At 41.2% G+C, this 24,957-nt stretch overlaps 1 protein-coding gene across 4 annotated transcripts in view; it reads left to right on the plus strand.

The window, feature by feature from the left end:
* Positions 1 to 24,957, plus strand: part of brd4 (bromodomain containing 4) — a 32,143-nt gene that overhangs the window by 2,267 nt on the left and 4,919 nt on the right. Inside the window, exons 1-15 of one of the 4 annotated variants that reach the window (XM_041956389.1) lie at positions 6,402 to 6,835; positions 18,122 to 18,506; positions 19,260 to 19,397; positions 19,499 to 19,634; positions 19,741 to 20,081; positions 20,253 to 20,636; positions 20,736 to 20,864; positions 21,299 to 21,529; positions 21,619 to 21,848; positions 22,007 to 22,338; positions 22,503 to 22,598; positions 22,685 to 23,068; positions 23,566 to 24,399; positions 24,516 to 24,622; positions 24,718 to 24,868. In XM_041956389.1, coding sequence (XP_041812323.1) covers positions 6,738 to 6,835; positions 18,122 to 18,506; positions 19,260 to 19,397; positions 19,499 to 19,634; positions 19,741 to 20,081; positions 20,253 to 20,636; positions 20,736 to 20,864; positions 21,299 to 21,529; positions 21,619 to 21,848; positions 22,007 to 22,338; positions 22,503 to 22,598; positions 22,685 to 23,068; positions 23,566 to 24,399; positions 24,516 to 24,622; positions 24,718 to 24,868 — 3,976 coding nt within the window. In that variant the 5' untranslated portion in view covers positions 6,402 to 6,737. Of the gene's footprint in view, positions 1 to 6,401; positions 6,836 to 18,121; positions 18,507 to 19,259; positions 19,398 to 19,498; positions 19,635 to 19,740; positions 20,082 to 20,252; positions 20,637 to 20,735; positions 20,865 to 21,298; positions 21,530 to 21,618; positions 21,849 to 22,006; positions 22,339 to 22,502; positions 22,599 to 22,684; positions 23,069 to 23,565; positions 24,400 to 24,515; positions 24,623 to 24,717; positions 24,869 to 24,957 lie in introns of those variants that run through there. The other 3 variants (XM_041956388.1, XM_041956387.1, XM_041956390.1) reach the window with 3 other exon arrangements.

Consider the following 24,957-nt stretch of genomic DNA (forward strand, 5'->3'; position numbering starts at 1 on the left):
AATAGATGCTAATATTTTTCAGCACTAGCGTCATGGGTCATCAAGCTTCTAAATTTACGGGCCAAAGTACATTTTTGGTGGCAAAAATGTAAACCTTTGTAAAAACAAAACAGAATAGGCAATTAACACAACATAGCCTTCCTTAACTGTGACATTTCATTAAATTAAAATACACTAGAAGAATGAAAATATCTAATCATTTATTTAGATTGAAAACTTAAGTTCTTTGTAAGCATAGGGTATTCTCCCACAGTCTCTTAATTTACAATCTTTTTTGCAGCCCCCACCCCATGAAAAGAATGAAGGACACAGACATTAGTCAGTATCTGTCTTTACTCCTGTCCTCTGTCGTGCTCCCTCTGCTGATGTCAATCACTACCTGTGGGTACCGCTGATAGAGGAAGGAGAGGTGTGTTTGTTTCAGTTTAGAGACTTCAGACAGAGCAGATTGAAATGTCGCTCACAGGTGCATTGAAAGTTTTGACTTTGTATTGGCTTTTTACTGGCTCTTTTACAGTAGTTAGCGTAGAGAGTAGATGCTGCAACACGATGCTGCAACACGATCATAAATTAAGACAAAATGTTAAAAAGTACTGGCAACATTGGAGCTTATCAGTACTACAGTCTTTAATAATTTCGCCCTAAGACCCATTTAATACCATGTTTTGCTACAATGCCTCTGCGTCATACATGCTCTCTTGCTCTCTCTCTCTCACACTCACTCCTTCCCACTCGTTCTTCAGAAGCAAACCATTAAATTGGCAAAATAAAATGACAGAAATTGCCCAAAAGCCAGCAAGCTGGTGAAGGACTCAGCAATTCATCAATAGCATTTATCCATTCGCCTAACCCAAATGTCCTTTATACTGAGTAGTAGTTACTTTTTTCAAAAGCAATAGACTATATTATGGGACACAGTTATTTATTACAACTTCTACCATCCAAAAGCAGCAACTTCATTCACTTATTGTCAAAATTCTCAATAGTTGTCACTCCCATGTGTGTCACAGAGTATATTGAAAAATGAAATATATTTCATCCATACTGTAAACTTTTAGATGCCAGTTTATTAGGTCAGGACATGACATTAAGTGCCACTGAGTGGTCAGCAGTGCCAGGCTGCATGGGACAGACATTAGCAGAATGCATGTACTGAGTAATACCTAAAAGTTTGCAACAGGGACTGGAATTCTTTAAATAATCTTTTTCCATACTTGCTTCATTAGCTGGGAAGACAGCATTGACATATCATCACCTTTTGAGATGATATGGTGACTTTATGAGCAAGCAGTTGCTTATTTGCACATCACTAACACTGTTAGGGAGCAACATTATCATTCATGTGGAGTCGTGTGTCTGGCCACCTGGCAAATGTAAGTCCAATATTTAACATTTAGCTCGTTTTTTTGTGTCTACCAGCTGCTGAGGGAAATATCTGGTGCTTATGTTGCTAAATGCTCCACTGTGTTCACCAGCTAGTTGCTAACTGTTTGGTGCTGAGCAGGTAGCGTCCAGTGAGTTTTCAGAGCCTTTTTGTTGAAAAGAGCTGCCTGTTGCAGCTGAAAACAACACTGTGAGGATGAACCAAAAAAGTAAAGTTGCACGTTGGGCAGTTAAACAGTGAGCTGAAACCAGCCCTAAAGCTCTGTAAATGCTGAGGAGAGATGCAAATTTGGATGATATTTCTCTGGGTTTATCACTGCAACCTATGACCCCTTTTATGTGTCACATTGTTTTTATGTTGTCATTGAATACATTATTATTCCAAAAATATTGATTATAGCTGCTTTAAGAATTTCAGCCTGACTTGTTTATGATGACTTTCAGGCAGTTTCAGAGTGGATTTGAGAGTAGTTTAACCAGTTATTATTTCAGACGATTTACCAGTTATACAGTGCTTTCCAACATCAAAACAAATCTTAGTAGAAACTCAGTAGAGTTAAAGGTGTAAAGTAGAATGAAATTAGGAAAACATTTTAGGATAAGGACTTTGGTGTGCAGTGTAAAATACATATCTGGATTTCTGCATGATTGACAGAGACAGAAAACTTTGGTTGAAAGGTTGCTATGCAGGGACAGATATGCTTTACAAGTAAAATCCTTAATCCCTTCCAAAATTCAAAGGTAATAAGTTTGAAGGTACTTAAAGGGGTACTCCAGTGAACTAGTACAGTATTGCACTTCCATAATTATACCAATACCATAACAGCTCACAAAACTGAAGGGAATCTGTAGCTGATTTGCTGGCATTCCAAATTGCTTATACGCAGGTTTTGCGGCCAGTGAGGATAATGAGAATGCACAGATCAGTCATCAGATCAGATCTCATTTAAATACCAGGTGTAAATGGAGGTGTGAGTGTCTGTTGTGGGTCTAGTATGATGATAACATCAGGGTTATTTTTTTCAAACTTTCCCTCAGAGTTCTGTAAAGTCAGTGGAGTGCCCATTTGAATAGACATGACATTCCCTCATCCTGGATGTAGTAGGAAGATTGACTGTGGTGTTTTGCTCTCGTAGAAGCATAGACAATGTATGTCTACACAGCATGTTTCATTAGTGAAAAGAAAATGCTTGGATTGTGATTTCTGGGTTGTTAAAAGATTTTCTTTGTGTAAAAAGCAATATTTTATCACTCCAGAGTCATTGTTACATTCAATTAATGCAAAAATAACAAAAACAGGTTTGGCGGTCATTACTACTAAGCACCCCCTTCACAAACCTTCTTCTTTCAATTGTTTTTTCCAGTGCATAACTGAACACACACAAGTGCATGCTACACCATGTCAAGTTGGCAAATTGCCTGTTCTCTGGTTTCTCCACTCTGGGTCCCTGTAGATTTAGACTACTCCAGTGCGCCGATGATTAATGGAAGCACCATCAGACTTCGTCGCAGAGTCTCATCTCTGTGTGCATTGCTGCCTCTCCGTCTGACCCAACCCCCAGTCTAAATGCACCTCTCTCCTTCGCTCTCCCCCTTGCTCTCGCTATCATCCCTCCCTCCTTCCCTGTGTCTGAATACAATCTCCCCCCACCCTTCTAGTGACAGGGCCATTGGTTTGGCCTCCTCTGAATTGCTGTAGGTTGGAGCTTTGTCACTCTGGCAGCTGCTGTATTGTCTTTGGGAATGGTGCATATGGCACGTGGAAAGGGAAGTAGGTCTGTGAGGACACTGTGTCTGGCTGCAGCATACATGAGCTGCTGCCTGTTTCATTTGGGAAAACAGACGTTGTGCATTGCACTCACCAGTCACCTGACAAGTATACATTGCAGTGTGTGACTCTTTACTCGCCTGATCTCTTGTGTGCTCGACATCTGACTAATATAGAAATTGTGTAGGTGTGTAGGAGTGTTTGTGTGCAAGTGACACTTGAGATTGATTCAGAGGTGAGAGGGCATCAGGCAGTTTGCTTCTGGTAGTGTATATTAGGTTTTAGGTACACAGACATCATACAATAGGGTGGACACAATGCAAGCTATCATCAACTTGAGGTCATCATTCACTTAATATACGTTGCTTTTAATGTAATCAATAATACAATGAGAGACCAGGACAGGAGGGGAGACATCAGCCACATTTCCACTCCCGTCTTCAAAGTCTCAAAAGTCAACTTGACAAGAGAACAAGTATTGGGCAGCTGGAAGTGGGGTCTAGCTTGCATGTTCATGCAGAAAACCTCCCTTCACAAAGATGTTTTTTCCCCTCGCAGAAACTATTCTGTGCTCCATTTATCAGTCTTCGTTCCACTATTTTGGTGTAGCTGATCTCTGACCTCTCTCTTCAAAAAAACCAAAAAAAACCCAAAAAACCCAGCATTCGAATTCTGATTTGGATGACTGTTACTATGGCAACAGTAGAAGCTTCGAAGCATTCTGGTCACCCTACCCTTTTGACATATACTCATTGTAAACAATATACAATACCAGTCAAAACTTTTGACACACCTTCTCACTCAGTTTTGTTTCTTTATTTTTATTACTTTCTACATTGTAGATTGATACTGAAGACATCAAAGTATGAAGGAACCACAGTATGGAATTATGTGGTAAACAAAAAAGGGTTAAACCAGACTATGTTTTATATTTTAGATTCTTCGAAGTAGCCACCTTTTGCTTTGATGACAGCTTTGCTTACTCTTGGCATTCCCTCAATCAGCTTCATGAGGCAGAGTTCAAGTAGCAGGCGAATCTCAACATCAACTGCTCAGAGGAGACAGCGTGAATCAGGTCTTCATGGTCGAATAGCTGCATAGAAACCACTACTGAGGAAGAACAATAAGAAAAGGAGACTTGTTTGGGCCAAGAAACACAAGGAATGGACATTAGACCAGTGGAAATCTGTATTTTGGTCTGATGAGTCCCAATTTGAGATTTTCAGTTCCACCCGCCATGTCTTTGTGAGACGCAGAAAAAGTGAGCAGATTGTTTCAACGTGTCTGCTTCCCACCGTAAAGCATGGAGAAGGAGGTGTGATGTGTCGGCGTGCTTTGCTGGTGGCACTGTTGGTGATTTATTCAAAATTCAAGGCACGCTTAACCAGCATGGCTACCACAGCATTTTGCAGTGACATGCCATCCCATCTGGTTTACACTTAGTTGGACCATCATTTGTTTTTCAACAGGTAGTGTACTTAGGGTTTTGCCTTATCAATTTTATTGATTTTTGTAAATATAGGTGTATTCTGAAATTCATGCCAGCAACACACATTTTTAAACAGTTGGGACAGGAGCAACAAAAGACTGAGAAAGTTGTTGAATGTTCAAAAACACCCGTTTGTAACATTCCAGGGCTAAACAGGTGAATTGGTAGCAGGTGATAGTATCTTGATTGGGCATGAAACAGGCATCTTTAAATGGTTCACAAGCAAGGGTTAGGCAAGGTTCGCTACATTGTGAAACACGCATGTATGAAGGATGTCACTACATGGGCGTGGGAACACTAAAACGTAAAACCGTTGTCAGTAAATCCAATTAATTTGCAAATGATTGCATTTTATATACTCACCATCAAATAGTTGCCTCATGTTCTCTCTTGGTGAGTGATAAACAGAAGGTTGGTGTTAGTGCTGGTGTTACTTTAGCATCGTTAAAAGGCAGCACTGTCAGGCAGGTTTGGTGATTGGTACAGAGCACGCAGGGTCACTGTATGTCACATCTGTCTCTTGTAATTGTATCTTTAGTTGTGATTCCTGTGCTTTCTTATGTTCCCTCATTCTAACATAATCAATCAGAGCGATCCTTGTTCCTTCTGGCCCTTTTATAGGCGTTATGCAGGTATTATTAGGCAGCACTTACTAGCACTACTGCATTTACCTGACCTATTAAGAACTTGATTTTTTAAGTTTTGTGCATTATACATATCACATTCACAATCATATATTGAGTCATGTCTCTTGATAAGATCTGAGCTAAAAGTATATGGCCGCAGTCATATCCAAAGATAAATTTGTCAAAACACAAAATCATTATAGATTATTAATGGAAATAATGCAGTTTGTCTACTTAAAGGAGTTCTCCACTTCCTGCTGCCGGTGCAGTGTAGTCATGAACAGTCATGAATGTCATTACTGGAAGGGGCTGTGCAACAGGATGGCACAGTGGGTGGTCTCACTCTTTTGCATTCTTTCTTTCTTTCTTTTTTTTTTTGTACCTTTTTGGTCAAGTGGTCATTTTGGTAACCCTGATCAAGTTCTCTGCTTGAATGTAAATGTGATTCAGAGCTGCTGGTGCTCATGGGACTGCATAATTTATGTTATTGATCTAGCCCAATATCAGATGTTCTCCCAACATTCTGCCAAAAACAACAACAAAAAATGTTGTGCCACTTCTTTATTGGAGTCGTCCAGCCACGATATGAATGCAAGTGGTATATGAGGAGAGGATGGAGTGCAGATAAGGAAGCCCTTAAATTGGTGGGGGAAGGCATATACAAGATCACTCTGAGGGAGTGAGTGGGGGTGGGGCATGATGAAATGGACGGAGGAAAAGACAGGACGGGGGTGGGGTGTTAAAGGTGTAACAGAGTGAGAGAGAGAGAGGAGAGAGCAAGGACCTCAAGCTATTGATGGGAAAAGAGGGGAGGGGTGGAATGAGCAAGCGCGTAGGAGAGAGAGAGGGAGGGAGGGAGGGGTGTGTGGGCTGAGGCTCCCCTGAATGAGGAAATAGCAGAGCCATTTTTACTGTTGAGTAACTGCATGCTGCTCTGCCTGTGCTAGAGAGAGGGTGAGAGAGCGAGCTAGAGGTATAAAGTGCTCCTCCTGGATCTTGTCGGAGCCCTCTCTCCCCTCTCTCGCCTTCCCCTCTCCTCCTTGTACACTTCTTGCTTGTGGCTTGTGTCCATTTAAGTTGGGGAGGCCCTGGAGAGGACACACAATGGAACGAAGAGCCTGTAGCAACTGGGCCGTTGTACTGCTGAGAGGGGGATGGGGTAGAGAGAGGACCGGTTCACACAGCTAACACAGCCTGCTGGCTGTAGGCTTCCACAGCCTATCCTCCCCGCCTGGACCCACTGTTTCCAGGCTGGGGCCTTTTTTTGTAGAATAGCCATCTTCAAACTCCTCTTGGACTACACTACGGATTACTCACCGCATTCTGTGGGATTTTAGGATACATACTGGAGCCTGGAGAATAAGTCCCTCCTGTGTTTTGGATGAGAGAGAAGGAAAAACAAACTTCTGTGTAATTCTTTTGTGCCCTTTTTTAGTTTTTGGTTTCTGTTTCTGTTTAGTGGAGTTCATAAATGGATTACAAGATGCATGCCAAGTCAAACGATTTGTTGGATTTCCAAAAACTGGACGCCCTTCTGGAAAAAATTGCTCATTCAGTCTCTGTGAAAAGGTAATGTTGCCCGGTTAGGTTGACTCGTAATGAGTTTTCAGATATTCAACAGGGTCACCGAAATGGTTACAATCAAAATCTTATCAAATGAAATATACGGTTAAAAGATGAAGAGAAGGTTAGATTAACGACAGCCTAGAGTAATTGTTCTTGGCACTATCATGTGGTTAGTACTATCTCTAGTTTTACGTATCCCAGCTCAACAATCCAATTTAGATTTTTTTTCTGTGTTGTGTTGAGAAAAGTATTGTTATCCAGATTTCAGCCAGAAACCAAGAACCTCCTGATGAGAGAGGGGGGTATGGGGGAAGGGGGACTACAGAGGAAGAAGGGGGTGGGTTTTGTGTGTGTGTGTGTGTGTGTGTGTGTGTGTGTGTGTGTGTGTGTGTGTGTGTGTGTGTGTGTGTGTGTGTGTGTGTGTGTGTGTGTGTGTGTGTGTCAGTAGTAGAAGTGTCTCCTGTTTTCCTGGTAGGGTTTGGCTTGCTTATCCTAACCAGCTGGATGTTTAGCCTGAAAGAGCTGGCATGATTCTTGCCTTTTCCTGTTACAATGTGTTTGACTCATGGCTATTTGAGTCAGTTTGTGTGCTCATGGGCTGACTCATACAGTAAATGCATGTAATCAATACTAGGGGAACCTCTTAAAGTTGGCGACCCTGTGATGAATGATTGGAAACAATTAAGCTTGTTAAATCTCAGTTCTGATTTACGTACCCTTAACAAAGCTGTCCATTTTTTTTTGTTGTAACTGGTAGACCCCATTTGTACTTCTCTTGTCACATACGCAAGTAGCACCTAGGTCCTGGGCGGTTACTATTGAATAGGCAAACATTAAGAAAAGACTAGGATTTGGAACGGTCAAGAATAAAAATACAGTACACTGGCCAAGAAGTACAGTGTTACCATAGAAACCTTGAGAAAGGTTGTTTTTCTTGAAGCTCAGTTTCAGAGGTTCTCAAACACAGTAGCAACAGACCAATCACACATGATACAAGGTAGACAAAGTTAGAATAATTAACTTTGCTACATGCTTAATGTGTCTTACTTACTGGTATTACTGGTGAATAATTCCATTGGCACTATTCAGCCCCACACTATACAATGCAGAGAAATGCTGGGGGCCTATTATACTGAGTGTGTACATCACTTTGATAGTGTTGATTACGATTTCTGTAGAGTCATGCATGACGTTTTCCATAATGGTGCTTTGTTGTGCAGCTGTGGATGTTTAGACTGAATCATAACATTGCTAATAACACTGTTGATTTAATTGTTAGAAATTTTATAATAGGAGATTTGGACTTGGTATCAGCAGATGCATAATTGATTTTAAATGGTGAAAGCAAGAGGTCCTCAAAAGTTTATATAATACATACATTGCCTTGAATAAAGCTTGATTGACATAGTTGCTTAGTTTAGCAGTTCAAGTAAATCGCTGCAGACCTACTTGGTCTGTCATTATTTCCCAACTCGATGAGAAAAATATAAAGAAGAAATGCAATTCTTTGCAGATTCCATGCTTTATTGGAGAGCATAACATGCTTGAAACACTGAGTCAGTGGCTTGCCTTCTGATGCCATTGGTTCATAGGTGAGGATCGGTGGCTGACCATAATATTTGTTGTGGTCAGTACTGTTGGTACTAGTTCACCCCTTATTGGCCGAGAGTTGGCATGTTGAATAAGCAGTGGAGGCAGTCTGTGAAAGACAGCTGTCTGACTACCTGTAAAACCTTGCGAATTTGTTATTATTGTTTTCACCTACATCTCTCCTTTGTACATAAGCTAGAAGACTATAGGCTGACAATGCCACTGCAAAGCTTAACATTCCCTTTTACTATGGCATTCCTGTCATATGTAAAATGTGTTGTGGGGTGCCCTCATCACAGATTCCGATCACAGTTGTTTATGCTCTGCTCAATGTAGCCATTTGCTGAAAACACAGCAAATAGCTTGTAATTAATGTTCAAGTTATGCATGATAAGTATTGCACCAACTTTGCGCAGTGTTAGTTATGTTTCCTACATTGCACAAATTCCTTATAGTGGTCAGTCAGTCATCATTTAACCTTATCTTAGGTCTTATCTTTTATTTTTATGTTTTTTTTCCCTTTTTTCATTGGTCTACATTTTACAAAGTAATAATTCAGTAAACATAAGAATAAACAAACAATGGCCTTTGCCTGTATTCACCTCATTGGTGTACTTCAGAAAACAGACTAGGGTTGGGTGGTACAATGTTATATACCGTGTAATGGTAGAAATATATCCACCGGCAGTGATTCGGCAAAACCATTTCTACCACAGGATCTATCCCATAAGCCATATTTACACCCTGTCATTCGCAGTGTTTGCACTGCTACACAGTAAGCGAGTGGCTGTGTTAATGACATCACAGAGTGTTGCTCCTTTTAGCACCGTATCAGAAATAATCTCTGTGTGATTGCCTGAATAACCTGACAATGCATATTGCATGACGATTCATATACACTGGACATGCGTGTGCCGTTGTTTGCCTCCTGCACATGTAGGCAGTAGTACTATGATAAAATCCAGAATTTAACAGCAGAACAGCTGCTACTATAGACAACAAGGCCTGCAATGCCTGCAATTAGTTATCCGCATTGCATAAACTGATGATAGTCAAGGCTCGTAGATATAGACAGTTTGATGTTGTTTAATGTCTTGTGGAAAAAGGTCACACAGAAGGGGCATGATGAATTAGGGGCAAGCACGTCAATGCTGATAAGACCCAATCAGGAAGCAAACATACTACCTCATCATTACTACCTCATCATTTCCAAAAGTCTCCGTTTCCATCTGTCCGTACAACAACACAATCCTGTAGTTTTCAAATTGAAACAGGATCAGCAGCATTTCCAAAAGTCTCTTTTTTAGAGGTTCTAAAGGACTAGTGTGGACACTAAGTTTAAACAGGGCAAAAGTTACGGGTTTTAATACAAAAACGTACCAGTGTAGATGCAGCCCTAGAGTGAAGCTGTTCCCTGGAGAAGGGTTTTTTTTTAACAATGAGAAGACGGGTGAATATGCAGGGAGTGGTGTTCTTGGCTTTGTCACTGTGGTTCGATTAATTATTTATTCCTTTGCTTTCAGGCAAAACACAGGCCTTCATTCTGACACTTAGTGAGGGTCTCAAGTGGAATCTGCAAGCATACATTTTTGCCAGTAATCAACCACCACCCCTATACATGAATGATTAATAGCTTACTTTCATGGGGGATGCAGACATCTTGCTACTATGCTTTTCTCCCCCTTCCATGTAGGACAGTCACTATGATGCTGCATAAAGAACCAGATTTCCTGGTGTGTGATGTGCATCCCCCACCCCAGTAACTAGAGCCATTTCCTCCTCAGGAAACATTCCACAGCAGTCTGGAGTGATGTATGTCCAGGTTAAAGGTCAACTATTATTCCAGAGCTGACAGCAATGTAGGGCATGTAGCAACAGGAAGTGGACTCCTTGATTGACCTCTGTTGGGGGCTTCTGTAGACTTGATTAGTCTCACATGCCAACTTTGCTGTTTCTTCAGAGTTCTTTTAAACTAATTCATCATATTGACTGGTTCAGTCAATTATAACTCAAGGTCAGAAAGTCTTTACATTGTTTGCAAACCTGCATTACTATTTTCAGTGTAATTTAATGTTAATGGAATTGGGGATCTAACTACAAATACAAACATGGTAATTTTAATAAACATAATTCTAAAACTATATTTAGCTTGGAAGTAACAAATGCTTCTGAAATGTTGACTTTTATATGTGTGAAGTATGTTCTTGACTCCATTGCCATAGTTTCCATTACTGACAGTGTCTGCTCCTGAGGTAGTGATTTCTTGGCTGCCATAATGTGTTGGGGTTAGAAGTTGGCAGTTCTAAATGTCACTAATTTGTCTGAACGCACCATGCCTAGTTTTTGTGTTGCCTTTACCTACACATCGTATCTATTGCTCAAACAACTGGCCAATTAATCAGTGAGTTGAGTGACAGGAAATTGCAATTTTTGATATTTTATAGACTTGGCAATTAACTGTTGTTTTTTTTTCACAATAATTGTCATATTAATCAGTAATGAAAATTATTTTTGGTTACAGCCCTGTTTGTGTAAATAGTAATGGTTATATTATCGACTACTGTAAAAAAAACAAAACAAAATAAGAACAAACTGAAACTGTGCTATACTTGGTAATACGTTCATTAGGGTTACTTGGTAAAACTTAAAGGGAACTAGGAAGAAAACAGGCTCACCTAGTTCCCTTTCCAAATATGTTTTCTGCATCAGTTGTACTATTTCACATTCCAAAGAACAACAGCCATTACTTCAACCATGCATTGCAGTGATTTAGCATAACCATTAATGGCTCTTTAGGTGCAGTGGGAATTCAAACAATAACATGATGCACTTGTGAGGCAATCTCCGAATACTAACATGCTATCTTGACAGCAGTCAGTACTAATAATAGCCATGTTAATTGTTTACATTCATTTTGATAATGTTAGGTGTTTTTTTGTTTTTTTTTTTGCATGTGAATGAGGCATAAGGTTGTTGGATACAGGTAATAATGGCAATGATGTGCTGCGCTCCAGTATACACCCCCTGAGACACCAGTATCTGGTTTAGCAGCTAATCCAGTAGCATAAAGTACACATCAATGGCAGTGAGCAGTAACTGCCGGGCCAAGTAGCTGGTTCAGACTAAAAGGTATGTTTGTGACAGCTATTTTCATTGTGTTTATATGATTGTGGAGATTATCAGAGTTGTTTATATATGTATTTATTAAAAGACACCGTCTACTCATCACTACTCCTCCCCAGTACTCTCATGAGGACTCATCCTCCAGCAGCAGTTACATAGTGCATGCTCATGTGTTTTGGGGGAGTGGCTTTGGAGGGAGGAATGAAGGCAGGGAATGAGGATTTTTGGCTGCATGCTTTTAACATCTCCAGCATTACCAACCCCAGCTTTAAGATTTTGTCATTTTTGTAAACGTTGCTTTTTATGAAGTTAGCATGTTGCAAGGTGACAAGAGTGTAACCCGTAAAACTGTCTCACTTCATGATGTGCAACGTGGGGTTGGTTCTCACCTCAATTTTTTCACAAATAGCTTTTCTGTACTTGAAAGAAAGAAAACGTGTGCAACATGAACATGCAAATCACACGAGTTGAACAAGAGCTTTGATGTGTTTGTGCATGTGTGTGAAAGAGAATATTGATGAACAGAGAGACCAAACTACTATCAGCTGCACCACAAGATAGAGTGCAGGGAAGTCTGACAAAGTGGAAAACCGAGTGAGTCATTTGGTAGTTTTGCCTCTTTAGATCTTTCCCTGTACTACAGATGCAACAGCAGCCTACAGAAGGTGTCATCCATACTTATTGCATCTGTCTCTGTCTTCCCAGAAGTTTGTTTACACTTGTCGTTGTTGCATTGCTGTAATGTCGATGACTAGCTGTGAGTGTACTTGTCACTGATGTTAATGAGCTGTTGAAGACCATCTGGCAGTTTGTGTGTGTGTGTGTGTGTGTGTGTGTGTGTGTGTGTGTGTGTGTGTGTGTGTGTGTGTGTGTGTGTGTGTGTGTTTGTGTTTGTGTGTAGCTCTCTATCTATCTAGGGAGGTACATACATGAGTCTTTGCTCCATGCAGCACTGGAGGCCTGCTGGACCAGGCTTATATTGTGTCCACCTTTTTTGACTTTGTCCTTGTGAGGAGGACTTCCAGTCGTGCTAGTTCCATGCTGTAGATGCCTGTCTGGGGCCCCTGGCCTTTTGTACTGTACCATGTACCTGTCTGTGTGTGTTTATGAGTAATTGATTCAGTATATGATTCAGTTGCATGCATGCTTTTGCCATTAAGTCAGCATCCTTCCAGATTTTGGCTACATCAGTTGTGTGGACGTGGTTTGAATTTAGAAAACTGAAATTGAATGGTTATTTTAATAAATTTCTGAATTGAATTTGCAGAACAATTACTGTATTGTGATATATTCTGTTACGATGATATAGAATTACATGTATTGTGATAGAAGATTATGGCCATAATGCCCACCCCTAACTGGCGATGAAAAAGGATTGCAACTGGAACATTACAACCTTCTAATGGAGACATCATCTAAGATTCCAAGACAACTTACTTGTTGCACTGAAAACTGGCCACCAAGGTTCTTTTTTTAATTTACTTGCAGCAGCTTTTGGTCAGACAAGTAATTTGTGTATCTATTTTGTCTTGGCCCCAGCAGTATCTATAAAACACATTGTAATTAACATACATATAACCACAACAGACACATTTATACACATGTATATACACATGTATATATGGAATTGTAAAACTAGATACTATAGTGCAGAACTAGAGTAATAAGAAAAAGAGAAACTTTCATACACTGCAATGCAATGTAATAGAGTTACAATAAACTGCCACATATTTTGCACACTTCATAAAACAAAATAATTCTGAACAAAATGTATCATAGGTAGTGTTTATTTTAAGACTGTTGTCTTGCATTAAAATGAGCTTTGATTTCTGTTTATCTGCACCTTCAGTTTATGGGTTTTGCATGGAATTGGCCTTTTTTTTATAAAGTATGGTCCAAAAATTAATACAACTTTCAAATCTTTGTTGCCTTATTGTCAAAGAAAAGGTTTAGGGAATGATCCTAGAAGAGAGGTAACACTTTGCTAGTACAAACTAAGCAAATAATTAATATTGAATATGGAGAATAGAAGCTTTGTTAATAGGCAGGCAGTCAAATTCATTCATGAAGACTAAAATATAACTTTCAGCATAAATATTCTATGCAAGAAACCATAAATGAGGCAACATGAGAGTGATGTTCATATGTTGATATGTTGAGAAGAGATGAAGACATGCAAATGTGTGTTCTCATATTCGTGAAATTATGCAGTGCTAACTCTATTCCTACAGTTTTGCCAAAAGAGAACCTCTTCATAATACTGCAAATATTAAAAATAAGAAAACTGTGACTAAATGTGCTTGTCAACAACCTTTTTCCCATGACTAAGAAGAGACAATGACGAAACTGCACCGTCATCATTAAAACTGTGACTATATCAGCATGCAGTATTGTTGATGAAAAAACAAGCCTAAAACTTAGTGTAAAAAATAAGAACTTTACCAAACTCTGTCTTTATTTTCATTGACAAAAAGAGTAGACAAAATATTATAGCCTTTTTTTTTCATTCAGGGCAGCAGTTCAGGTTCCTGTGCTCGCAGCACACAATGAGCACAATCAGGGCTCGGAGTAACACCTCTTATCAGCTCTCTCTACACAGCTCTCATGGTTTTATCATAGTTTTAAAGAGAGTATTCAGCCCTGTGGTTCAAAATACATATGCAAATCAGAACATCTTCCATGTCTGGATGTATTCCTTAAATTGATAACATCAGACCACTAAACGAGACACTTAATGCAAAGATGCATTCTTCTGCTGCAGTCATTCAGCCTGCGTTTTTTATTGGGTAACGGTGAGATAAAATCTTACTCTGAAATAAGTACGACTTAAATGACATTTTAGCTGGACCAGCATGACTGTTCAATATGAACTGATGACTGTAAAAGACTAAAATGGCAACAAATTTCATTAAATAAAACCATAGTAAAATAGTTTGACTACTATAAGACTACAATGCTAAGATTTTCAGTTTCAAAAAAAACAAAAAAAAAACAGGGTGAGGTTGACTAAATATGATAAAAAACTAGCGAGAACATTTGGCAGAGGACTAAGACTAAGTCTAAATAAAAAATAGCTGACAAAATTACCACTGCTTTTTATTAGTTTGAGAAACTGCTAGTCTTCATCTGTAGTTTGCTGTGAGAGATGGACAGCTACTATCCACCTTTACCTCAATAAAGCCAGCTCTCTCTCATTGGAGTTCAGAATTACAGACGCTTTAATTTTCTAATAATAACAAAATATACATATCTAATAATTAGATATGTAAATATTTAGTGTTTATCAAAAATACAGTGACTTAAGCATACTGATGGATTAATAAACAAAACTCTCCTTTTTACAATTCTGGTTGCAAACTTTTCATGTCGGTAATTACAGCAGGTTATCGAAGTTCACCTGTCAGACTTCCTGATCACGCCCAAATGCTGTCGTTCTTGTTTGGCTAGGTCAGCTATTTTTGTGTAGCCTTGCAGTTAACAAAATTGGCAGGTTCTTTCAAAGCCCAGATGTTCCTGCCAGTGACAAGGCAAGTTGGCAAGACATTTTGAGTTGCCTGCTCTGTAACTGTTTTCATATCTTTAACAACTAGTGATCAGATGTCATAGACCTGACAATGAAGGTGGAAAAACAAGAACGGAAAAATCTCCAGCTTGTTGCGGTTGCTGAAGCTGTCTAGTGCAGTCTCTAAAACAAATGGGTTAGACACAATATCATGAAACACCTGTACAGTCTAGTGCAATCTAATACAGTAGCCATCATTGAAACTGTGTCAGGGAGGTATTGATTGTGCTCTGGTAACTTTTACCCTGAACAGCTTGTGTTTAGACACTTCTTCAATTCCTAGTACCAGGTGGGAAATAAGAGGACCCACAACATTCTCGAAGATTTTATGGGATTTCCATGCCACGTATCAAAAAATGAGCTCATTAGTGCGTAACACAGTCAACCCACCATTTCTTTTTTTTTTTTTTTACCACAGTGGCATACTTGAGTAGTCTAGTTTAAGCTAACCAGAGTTAAGCAAGTCTTGCTAAAACTGCTTGTGCTGCTCTCCATGGGTTTGCGCTTGTAAGCATGTTGTACCACTGCCCACATCCTAACCTTGTGATGGCACATATTTCTTTGAGTGCTGATTGATAGCACCTGTTTTAACTAGGCCTGTTATGGTTTAAATATTCATTTTCCTTACTATGATGATGGGCCCGCTCATGCCCGTGGTCATGTGGTTACCTGTGACTTATTTCCCTTTTTTTTCTTTTTCCCACAGCCCCACACTTTGGATGATTTGATATTGAAACTGAGAGTTAGAGGCAGAAATATGTTTTCTTTTTCTAGTTTTTGTATAGTCAACCTCTCATATGTAAAATGTGGTTGGAATACCTGTCATGTAGCCAACAGCCTGTGATGTGGGCCAGTGTGAGTGGTTTTCCACACAGCAGGAATGGCTGGTTAAGCTCAAAGTTGATAGACTGAAGCTGGTAACACTGAAAGTTGTTACACAACATGGCTGGTTAGTTGAACTTATTGTCATTTGTTGGAAACCTAATTCAGCAATGCTTTGAAATACTAAGTAAAGTATTTTTGTTTCCAGCCACAGAAGTACCATATGTATAAGACGAGTACTGTTTCTTTCCATGTGCCGTCATTCAACATATTGGTCAGTTACTCAGATTCTCCACTGTGTTTGAGTGCCTCAGGGGGTCCAAGGCAGTGATCATGTGGTGTGCACGCTGCTTCCCTCTTCTCAGAAAGTGACTCATCAAGAACGAGACTAGTCCCCAGACTTGTTTCCCATATAACCTGTTGGGGTTTTTTTTGTCATTTATGCCAACATACGCTTATATCCTTTTAGATTTCGTCTGTGCAATAGTATCAACACTATTTATTATTATTATTAATCTGAAGGCAGTATACATTTTGTACTCTTGTGGCAGCAGTATTCTCAGGATTACAATGTGCAATTCGTGTAAAAATCTGTATATATATAGTATATTTTTATGGCTATTTTTCCACAGTTATTGTGTCAAAGCATTTTTAAAAAAACAAATTTCTACATGTTTTTTTCTTTTATATAGTCGCTTGTATAATATGTACATATATATAGTCAACTTTTATTTTGTATTTGTTTTTTTTTAATTTATCTCTGTTGCTATTTTTCTTTCCAACCACTACAACTGCTACTACTACTACTTACATGCTGCGGCTGGGGATTAATAAAGTTTCATCTTATCTCTTATCTTATCTTGGTCACAGATCTATACAGTGGTGTGTGTTTTATCTTTGAGGTCCTGCTGGGGGGCTTTCAGCATGCAAGACTTGAAGAATAACTTGTTTCTGGTAAAGGCTTTAATATGCAACCCTGTGATCAGTGCTTATTTCCCGAACGTAGTTGTTCACCAGTCTATTTTTAGTAAGGCATTCCTAGATTATTATTTGGCCTTGTTGTTGTCTTAAGAGCCTTTATGTGTACCTTGAATGTGATGTCCCTGACTGCCTCGGAGTGGACATTATGTAGGACCAAGCGCTGTGTAGTGGAACACGCAGTCCTCAGCTGCGAGATGGTGCCGACCCCCCCTCCTACTCCCACACCCACCAACCTCCACCTCTGTCCACCCACATCCCTAAACACTCCTAGGTCCACAGACCAATTGTGAAGATGAAGATCTATTAAAAGCACGCTCGCATGCACACACACACACACACACACACACACACACACACACACACACACAAAACAGCCAAATCTAAACCAACCTCTAAGAATGATACAAGTCTTTGAAACATTTATACTTGTAAATGACTTACTATCGGTAGTATCTGTTTTGTATTATTGTTGGCAATGTGTTGTCAATGGTTGGACAAAACTAAATATCTGGTGACTTCACCGTGACTGGGTAGATGTGATGAACATTTGCTACATAAAGTGTGTGTGAATTTTGGGTTGTCGGTTTCTGAAAGTATTTGTTGGAAGCTTGTTGTCAGTTTAATGCATGGTTAGCTCTACAACACCAGTGAGAGTTTGTAAAATAGCTACTGAATATTTTGGTATCACTAGGTTATGTAGTTTTCTATGTTTGGATTTTCATTGTCATCTCAGTTGCTAAGAAACACATAGTAGATTTGTCAGGGGGAGTTTATTTATCCGCTTAATAGCAAAGGTGACTGAAGGCACCATGAATGTTTCTGCATATTTAAATTTATTCAAACCAATGTAGGAATAGGTTAGTTTTATTTTTTTTTATCACCAATCAATGAAGCAGGGCTCTGGTCTGTCAGGAGAGATGGATTAACATGTGTTTTTACTCGTACTCAAACTTGAAACCATTAGCATATTGTTACCCAATACAGCTTGGTAGATAGAAGATAGAAGAAAAAAACCCACAAAATTTCATGAAAAACAATGATTAATGACCAGTATGCTACCACCTTTAGCAGTGCAGTTTCCAATAACATTTTGTTAATGACATGAAATTTGATTGAAGACCATGTTTATAGACATGCTAATGAGTTTTTGATTTTTTTTCTGTCTCTGTCTCTCTTTCTCTCTATTTCTATCTCCCTCTTTCTCTCTCTAGAGAGTCCAGTGAGGAGTGCAATGGGATCAGCAGTGCTCTGTCAGTGGAGTCTGTGCCGGGGCCAAGACTGAACTGGTGTCCTGCCAGTACTACTACCCCTGCCCCTGCTCCAGCTCCTGCTCTGGGGCCCGAGCCCACGCCCAACCCTGTCAGAATGGGGGATGGCCTGGATGCAGCACAGATGTCGGGCAGTAGCAGCAGCAGCCAGGGGCACGCCCAGCAACAGGGCAACCCCTCACCTCCAGAGTATATCAATCCCAGCAGGCCAAAACGCCAGACCAATCAGCTGCAGTACCTGCTCAAGATGGTGGTGAAGGCCCTGTGGAAGCACCAGTTTGCCTGGCCCTTTCATGCACCAGTGGATGCAGTCAAACTTAACCTGCCCGTGAGTACTAGCTTTGTGTTCGTGTGAATGATTCCACATGCCTCAAAACTGTCATGGACCTCACATAGAAACTGCCGCTAGATTATCTACATTTACACAATTAGTTGTACATTTATGTTTCTTTGTGTTGATTTATGTGTATTATTGTGTAAACCAACTAGGTCACCCCTCTTGTTTACCGTTTGTATGCATATAGCATAGTTTGAGATATCAGGCCTCATTTTCCTCCTTTCAGATAGTAACATTCATTTCATCTACAATGTGAAACCAACTTTCACACACATAATACTCTGTGAATGTGTCTTTCATTTCATTGTAGCTGAGTGAGTGATTTTATATCATTGTGCGCATCAGTAGACCTCCCACTGGTCCTAATACTTTATGTTTATTGAACAAAATAAATGTCAGCGAATGTCCATGCAAATATCTTTTGCTCTGCTTAGTATTGCTTGTGATATAAGCACAAGAAGGAAAGAAAAACACCTCACAAACTTTGTCATACATCTTCATTTTTTTGGTAGTCTTGGTTGGCAAGGACAGCAGTTGATTAGGTATCGCTGACACCACAAAGATTTATTTTGAAATGAAAATGTGAACAGATGATATGCATGACAGGATGATGGATGAAAACCAACATTAATGATTTAGGGACAGTTAAATATAAATCTGATGATAAAAATGGATTGCTTAATTGAGAGAGGCAAGTTTTTTTATCTTTGCATTTTTGATGTAACTCCTATGCAAACTTTTCAGGACTACTACACAATAATCAAAAATCCTATGGACATGGGAACAATCAAGAAAAGGCTTGAGAACAGTTATTACTGGAATGCCCAAGAATGTATCCAAGACTTCAACACGATGTTTACCAACTGCTACATATACAACAAGGTAACATATTTGTACTGTACACTGGAGCCATTGTTACCAATAAATGCCAAATACTCTGATAAGCCTCCACTTTTGCTAAGAGTGTTTGTCTCCCCCTGCAGCCTGGAGATGACATAGTTTTAATGGCTGAGGCTCTAGAGAAGGCTTTCCTCCAAAAGGTCTCAGAAATGCCTCAGGAAGAAACTGAGATTGTTGTAATGACAGGGAAGGGACGTGGCCGGGGCCGGAGAGAAGGAGGTACAGGATTTACCCTTTTACACTACTGTTCGTTTTCTGCACATGTTTTTGGAGCTGGCCTCTGTAAGATGGGATATTTATCCAAGTCTCTTCTTCTCTCACTAAGGTCTGAATGTAAAACCAGGGCCCATCATTGATTCTTCGTCCACGACTCCTCAAACACGTGGTCTGTCAAACCTCTCAACAGCACCGCAGACCAGAGGACCAGTGCAGGGCCCGCCTTCACTACCTCCCCAGCCTTTGATGCAGGCCCTGCCGCCCCATGTGCCCCCAACGTTATCCAGCCATGCGCCACAGCTTGGAGCTCCCTACTCCCTGGGCCAATCAGACTGCGCTCCTCAAGTTCCCATCTTGACTTCTGTGCCTCCCCCTGCTCAGACTTCCCTTCCCCCAGCATCCATTCAGAGCACTGCCCCCATGCTGCAGAACCCTGTAACCATGACCAAAGTGAGTGTGATTGACACAGGGAAATATGCTTGGGCAGGTGGGCACATTTTTGACCATGCTTCAGAGCATTAGACAGGTGTGGTTAAGTTTTAGTTTTATCTCATTCTAATCGCTTATTTCCTTGCCCTTTTGCCCTGTTTTTCTGCTTTCTTTATATTCACTTCTATCTAGCAAAGAAAGAGCCAGAAAAGGAAAGCAGACACTACAACGCCCACAGCAAACGACCAACTGAGTGAGTCTTCACCAGCAGAATCTAAATCTGGGAAGACACTACCCAGGCGAGAGAGTACTCGGCCTACGAAACTGATGAAGAAGGATGCTCCAGACTCCCAGCATCACATAGGCATGGTTATGGGACTGAGCGGACCAAGTGGAGGTCATAGCCCCAAACCACAGGATCAGCTGGGATACTGCGCTAGTCTGGTTAGGGACATGCTGTCAAAGAAGCACACTGCTTATGCCTGGCCATTTTACAAACCCGTTGATGTGGATGCACTGGGACTACACGATTATCATGATATCATCAAGCATCCAATGGACCTCAGCACCATCAAGGTGTGTTGAAGATGGCATAGTTTATTAACGGCACCATAAGATATTGAAAAGAGGTTTTGTGGCATGGCAAGTAATTAATATCCTTGGTGTGTTTAATAGGCCAAGCTGGAGAACAGGCAATACCGGGAACCCCAAGAGTTTGCTGCTGATGTACGATTAATGTTTTCCAACTGCTACAAATACAATCCACCTGATCATGAAGTGGTAGCTATGGCACGCAGGCTGCAGGTAAATATTGTCTAACATCCAAACAATGTTACTTAGGTAAACAAGGTCTGGCGGTTCATCAATATAGAATTAAATTGATCTTTGATAGATGATTGATCATATCAGACATCATGATATTTCATTACTTAACCTGGGTATTAGGGATGTAATGTTTGTAATCCACGTTTTTTACTTATGCTGCATTTTGCTTGCAATGTATTAACTGTACTGTTAAGTAGTACAAGAACTGGAATGCCAATCATCCTTTTTGTCAGCTAACTTGCAAGCATCCACTCTCAGAGATAAGTGAACAACAATCTCAGTGTGTCACTGTTGTTTTAGTTTACATTTGCAACAAAGCTCTGTCTCAGTGTTTGTTGTGGCGTTTTGGGTCTGTTCCTGTAAACATACACATGTGTTTTGCTTAGCTTGTTGTGTTTCTTTTTATTTTATAGGATGTCTTTGAAATGCGCTTTGCCAAGATGCCAGATGAACCTGAGAGCAAGCCTCTGGTCTCTGCCCCAGCTCCTACACTTCACCATCCTGCCCCCGTTAAACCCCAGCCTCCTTTGGCCCCTGTCGCCTCGTCTTCAGACAGCTCCAGTGACTCGTCCTCTGAGTCTGAGTCTTCCACAGATGACTCGGAAGAAGAGAGAGCACAAAGATTGGCAGAGCTCCAGGAACAGGTCAGTGACCAGAGAAGATTCAAGGTAGCGGCTAATTTGTTGTCCTACCCTTGTTACCCTTTGATAACTGGTCTCTTCTCTTGATATAGTTAAAGGCTGTCCACGAGCAGCTGGCTGCCCTGTCCCAACCACAAGCCAGCAAACCAAAGAGAAAAGAGAAGGAAAAGAAGGAGAAGAAAAAAGATAAACATAAGAAAAAAGGAGGCATGCCTAGCCTTGTAGATGAAATCCAGGATGCTACACCTGTTTCGCAGCTCTCTAAGAAGACCAAGACCAGTAACAATAATAACAAAGAGGTTGTTCCCAAGAAGAAACCCAGGTGGGTATCAAATTTGTATAAACTTTCTCTGTGTCAGGCATTCGGTTAAAGTAACAGCTTGATATTAGATGTTTTTTTAGCCACCAGCTTGTCATTACACAATTCAATATTACCCTCACTCAATTTTGTATCTGCTCCTATGTGTTTTGCCTTTGTAGTAAAAAGGAGGGGATGAAAAGCAATCATCCCTCCAACCTGCAGCCAGTTCCCAGTCTTGAAGATGACCTGGGGGCAGCCGGATCATCAGCTATAGGGGAAAAGTGCAAACCTATGACATACGAAGAGAAGAGGCAGCTAAGCTTGGACATCAACAAGCTTCCTGGGGACAAGCTTGGCCGTGTAGTGCATATCATCCAGTCTAGAGAGCCCTCACTCAAAAACTCAAACCCTGATGAGATCGAGATTGACTTTGAGACGCTAAAGCCTTCCACTCTGCGCGAGCTGGAGAGATATGTGTCTTCCTGCCTCCGCAAGAAGAAAAAGGTTCCAGGTAACCAGCTAGAAAAACAACAAGGGGAACTTGTCACTCTATGTCTGAAAACCTGAAGATTCTGTAGTTTATTTAGAAATGTGAAATTATGAAATTGCCCATGGTAATTTCACATTTGATGATATATTTTAGAAATGCATGAACACATAATTGTTGTTTTGCAGTTGAGAAGCCTGTGGAGTCGATGGCGACCTCCAAAAAGACTGGATCCTCTTCAGAGAGCAGTGCCTCCAGCACAGACAGTGAAGCTGAGGGGACAGGTGACTTGCTGCACATGTGATAAGTCAAAGAACCCATAATCAAAAACATGAGGTGAAGTGCCTAATCTTTATGTCACTTTTCTTAGGAATGATAAAACAGCAGAAGAAGAAGAGCCAGTCTGTGAAAGAGGGGAAGAAGATGCATCTTCACGTTCAGAGTGGCCCTCCTCAGACTGGACTTCTTTCCCAAGCTGCAGGCCTTCAGCCCAGCAGTCAGTTGAAGCAGCAGCAGCATCAGCCATCACCTGCAGGCTTCATTGTTCCCCCTGTAGCTGCTCTTGAGTCTTCGCAGTTGCTTGAGACTAGCTTTGAGTCCCTGCCCCCTTTCGGCCCGCCCCTCATGCATATATCCCACCACACCGGCAACTCCTCCTCACCTGCGCCTCCACACCTTAACGCTCATTCTGCTGGGCCAGTGTCCCCTGAGACCCACCCCTTCCTCAACCAGCATCCCATCCTCCCATCTCCAGGTAAGGCTGTGTGCAGGCTGCTGCATTTTTGACAGGTACAATACAAATGGCTGCTTGGATTTTCATTGTTTCTGCAGGTGTAACTGCAATCCCTCCAAGAATAATGGCTTCTACACAGTCAAGTCCCCACACAGTTTTCATAATTGGCACATACCACATATACCGTATAGCAGAATAAGCATTACAATTTATAATGGTTGATCATTTCACTCTTCATTTAATTATTGTTTAAACCACCAGTACATGTCTTGTCTGCCTTGAGCTTACTCTAACCAACAACTTTGCTTTTGGATTTAAAAGAATTAGATGAGGGAGAATGGAGATTGTTCAGAAAACATGTAAATAGGCAATGATGTCCCCTGCAGTAGTATCTGTATGACACCATTGGCTTGTATTCATATTACAAATTACACAGTGGGGATCATTTTGAGGTCAACATATTTGTATTGATTATATGTTTTGTTTCTTCTTCCTTTCCTGGAACTGTGCATCCATAGCTTTGCACAGTTCTATGCCTCAGCAGCCTTCTCGACCCAGTCACAAGGCAGCGCCTCTCCATCCCAAACCCCCTCAGCAGCAACCAGCACCTCCTCAGCAGCAGCCAACACTGCAACAGCAGCAGCAGCAACAACAACAACAGCAGCAGCTCCAGCCCCAGTCAGTGGCACCACCACCACAGCACCAGCTCTCCTCTCAGATCCTTCACCCTCCTCAGCCCCTGCACCAGCGACCCATGTCCCCTCCAACGCTCACACCCCAGGGCTTGCTGTCTTCCCAGCCTCCCCAGATGCTGCTGGAAGATGATGAAGAGCCAGGATCTACAACGCCTATGAACCAAGTACAGTTATACCTGCAGCAGTTCCAGCAAACCCGTCAGCCCCAGCAGTCCATGCAGTCGCTCCAGGCGCAGGCTCGTCAGCAGCAGCAGCAGCAGCAGCAGCAGCAACAACAACAACAACAGCAACAACAACAGCAACCAGGACAGACCTCTCTCCTGCAGTCTATCCAGGGACAATCTCAGCTCTCCTCTCAGACCGCACTGCCTCCTCCACAGCTCCCTGTTCAGCCCCAGGCTCAGCCAGCCCCATCACATCAGGCCCCGCCCCAACAGATGCCTCTACACCAGGCCCGCCACATGCAGCACACTCAGCAGCAGCAACAGCAGCCACAACAGCAGCAACTGAACTACCAGCAAGGTCCTGGACTAGCTGGTCAGTCCCAGGGATCACAACATAAGATATCCATGCCCACAAACAAAGCACAGCAGCTCATCCAGCAGCAGCAAGAACAGCCCTCCCCTCGCCCGACCAAGACAGACCCATACAATACTAGTGAGTCTTAGAAAATTTGATAAAATTGTATTGTATAACTGGTTGTAGAAGCAAAAACTGTACAAAAGAATTGTTGAACTTGGCTAAAGTTTTGTTCCCCTCCCTTCTGTTGTCAGGTCACATGAGGGACAACTCTTCCCCTCTCATGATGCATTCCCCACAACTTCCCCAGTACCCACCTGTGTCTCACCAGTCTCCACCACACAACATGCAACCCAAAAAGGTGAGAAACCGGCACAGTATTTTTGGGGGTTTAGTGCAGCACTGACATCCCGGCATTCCTGTGTCTAACTTTGAGTCTATTTGCTTGTGATGTAGCAGAGGGCTCCTGGGAATCAAGGTGGGTTAAAGGAGGAGAAACTTCCTCCATCACCAGTGATGAGAGGAGAGCCATTTAACCCTGCAATGAGACCAGACCATCACAAACATCCTGATATCAAGCCTTCCCAACCAGGCCACGGTCAACAGAGTGAGTACCACAAATTTTTTTTCCCTTCCTGTGGTTAAAATACATAAGAAAAAGAAGCTGCGCAAGATATTGAGACTGTGTGTGTGTGT

The sequence above is a fragment of the Chelmon rostratus genome, chromosome 17 (assembly GCF_017976325.1).
Source record: "Chelmon rostratus isolate fCheRos1 chromosome 17, fCheRos1.pri, whole genome shotgun sequence".
NCBI classification, from domain to species: domain Eukaryota; kingdom Metazoa; phylum Chordata; class Actinopteri; order Chaetodontiformes; family Chaetodontidae; genus Chelmon; species Chelmon rostratus.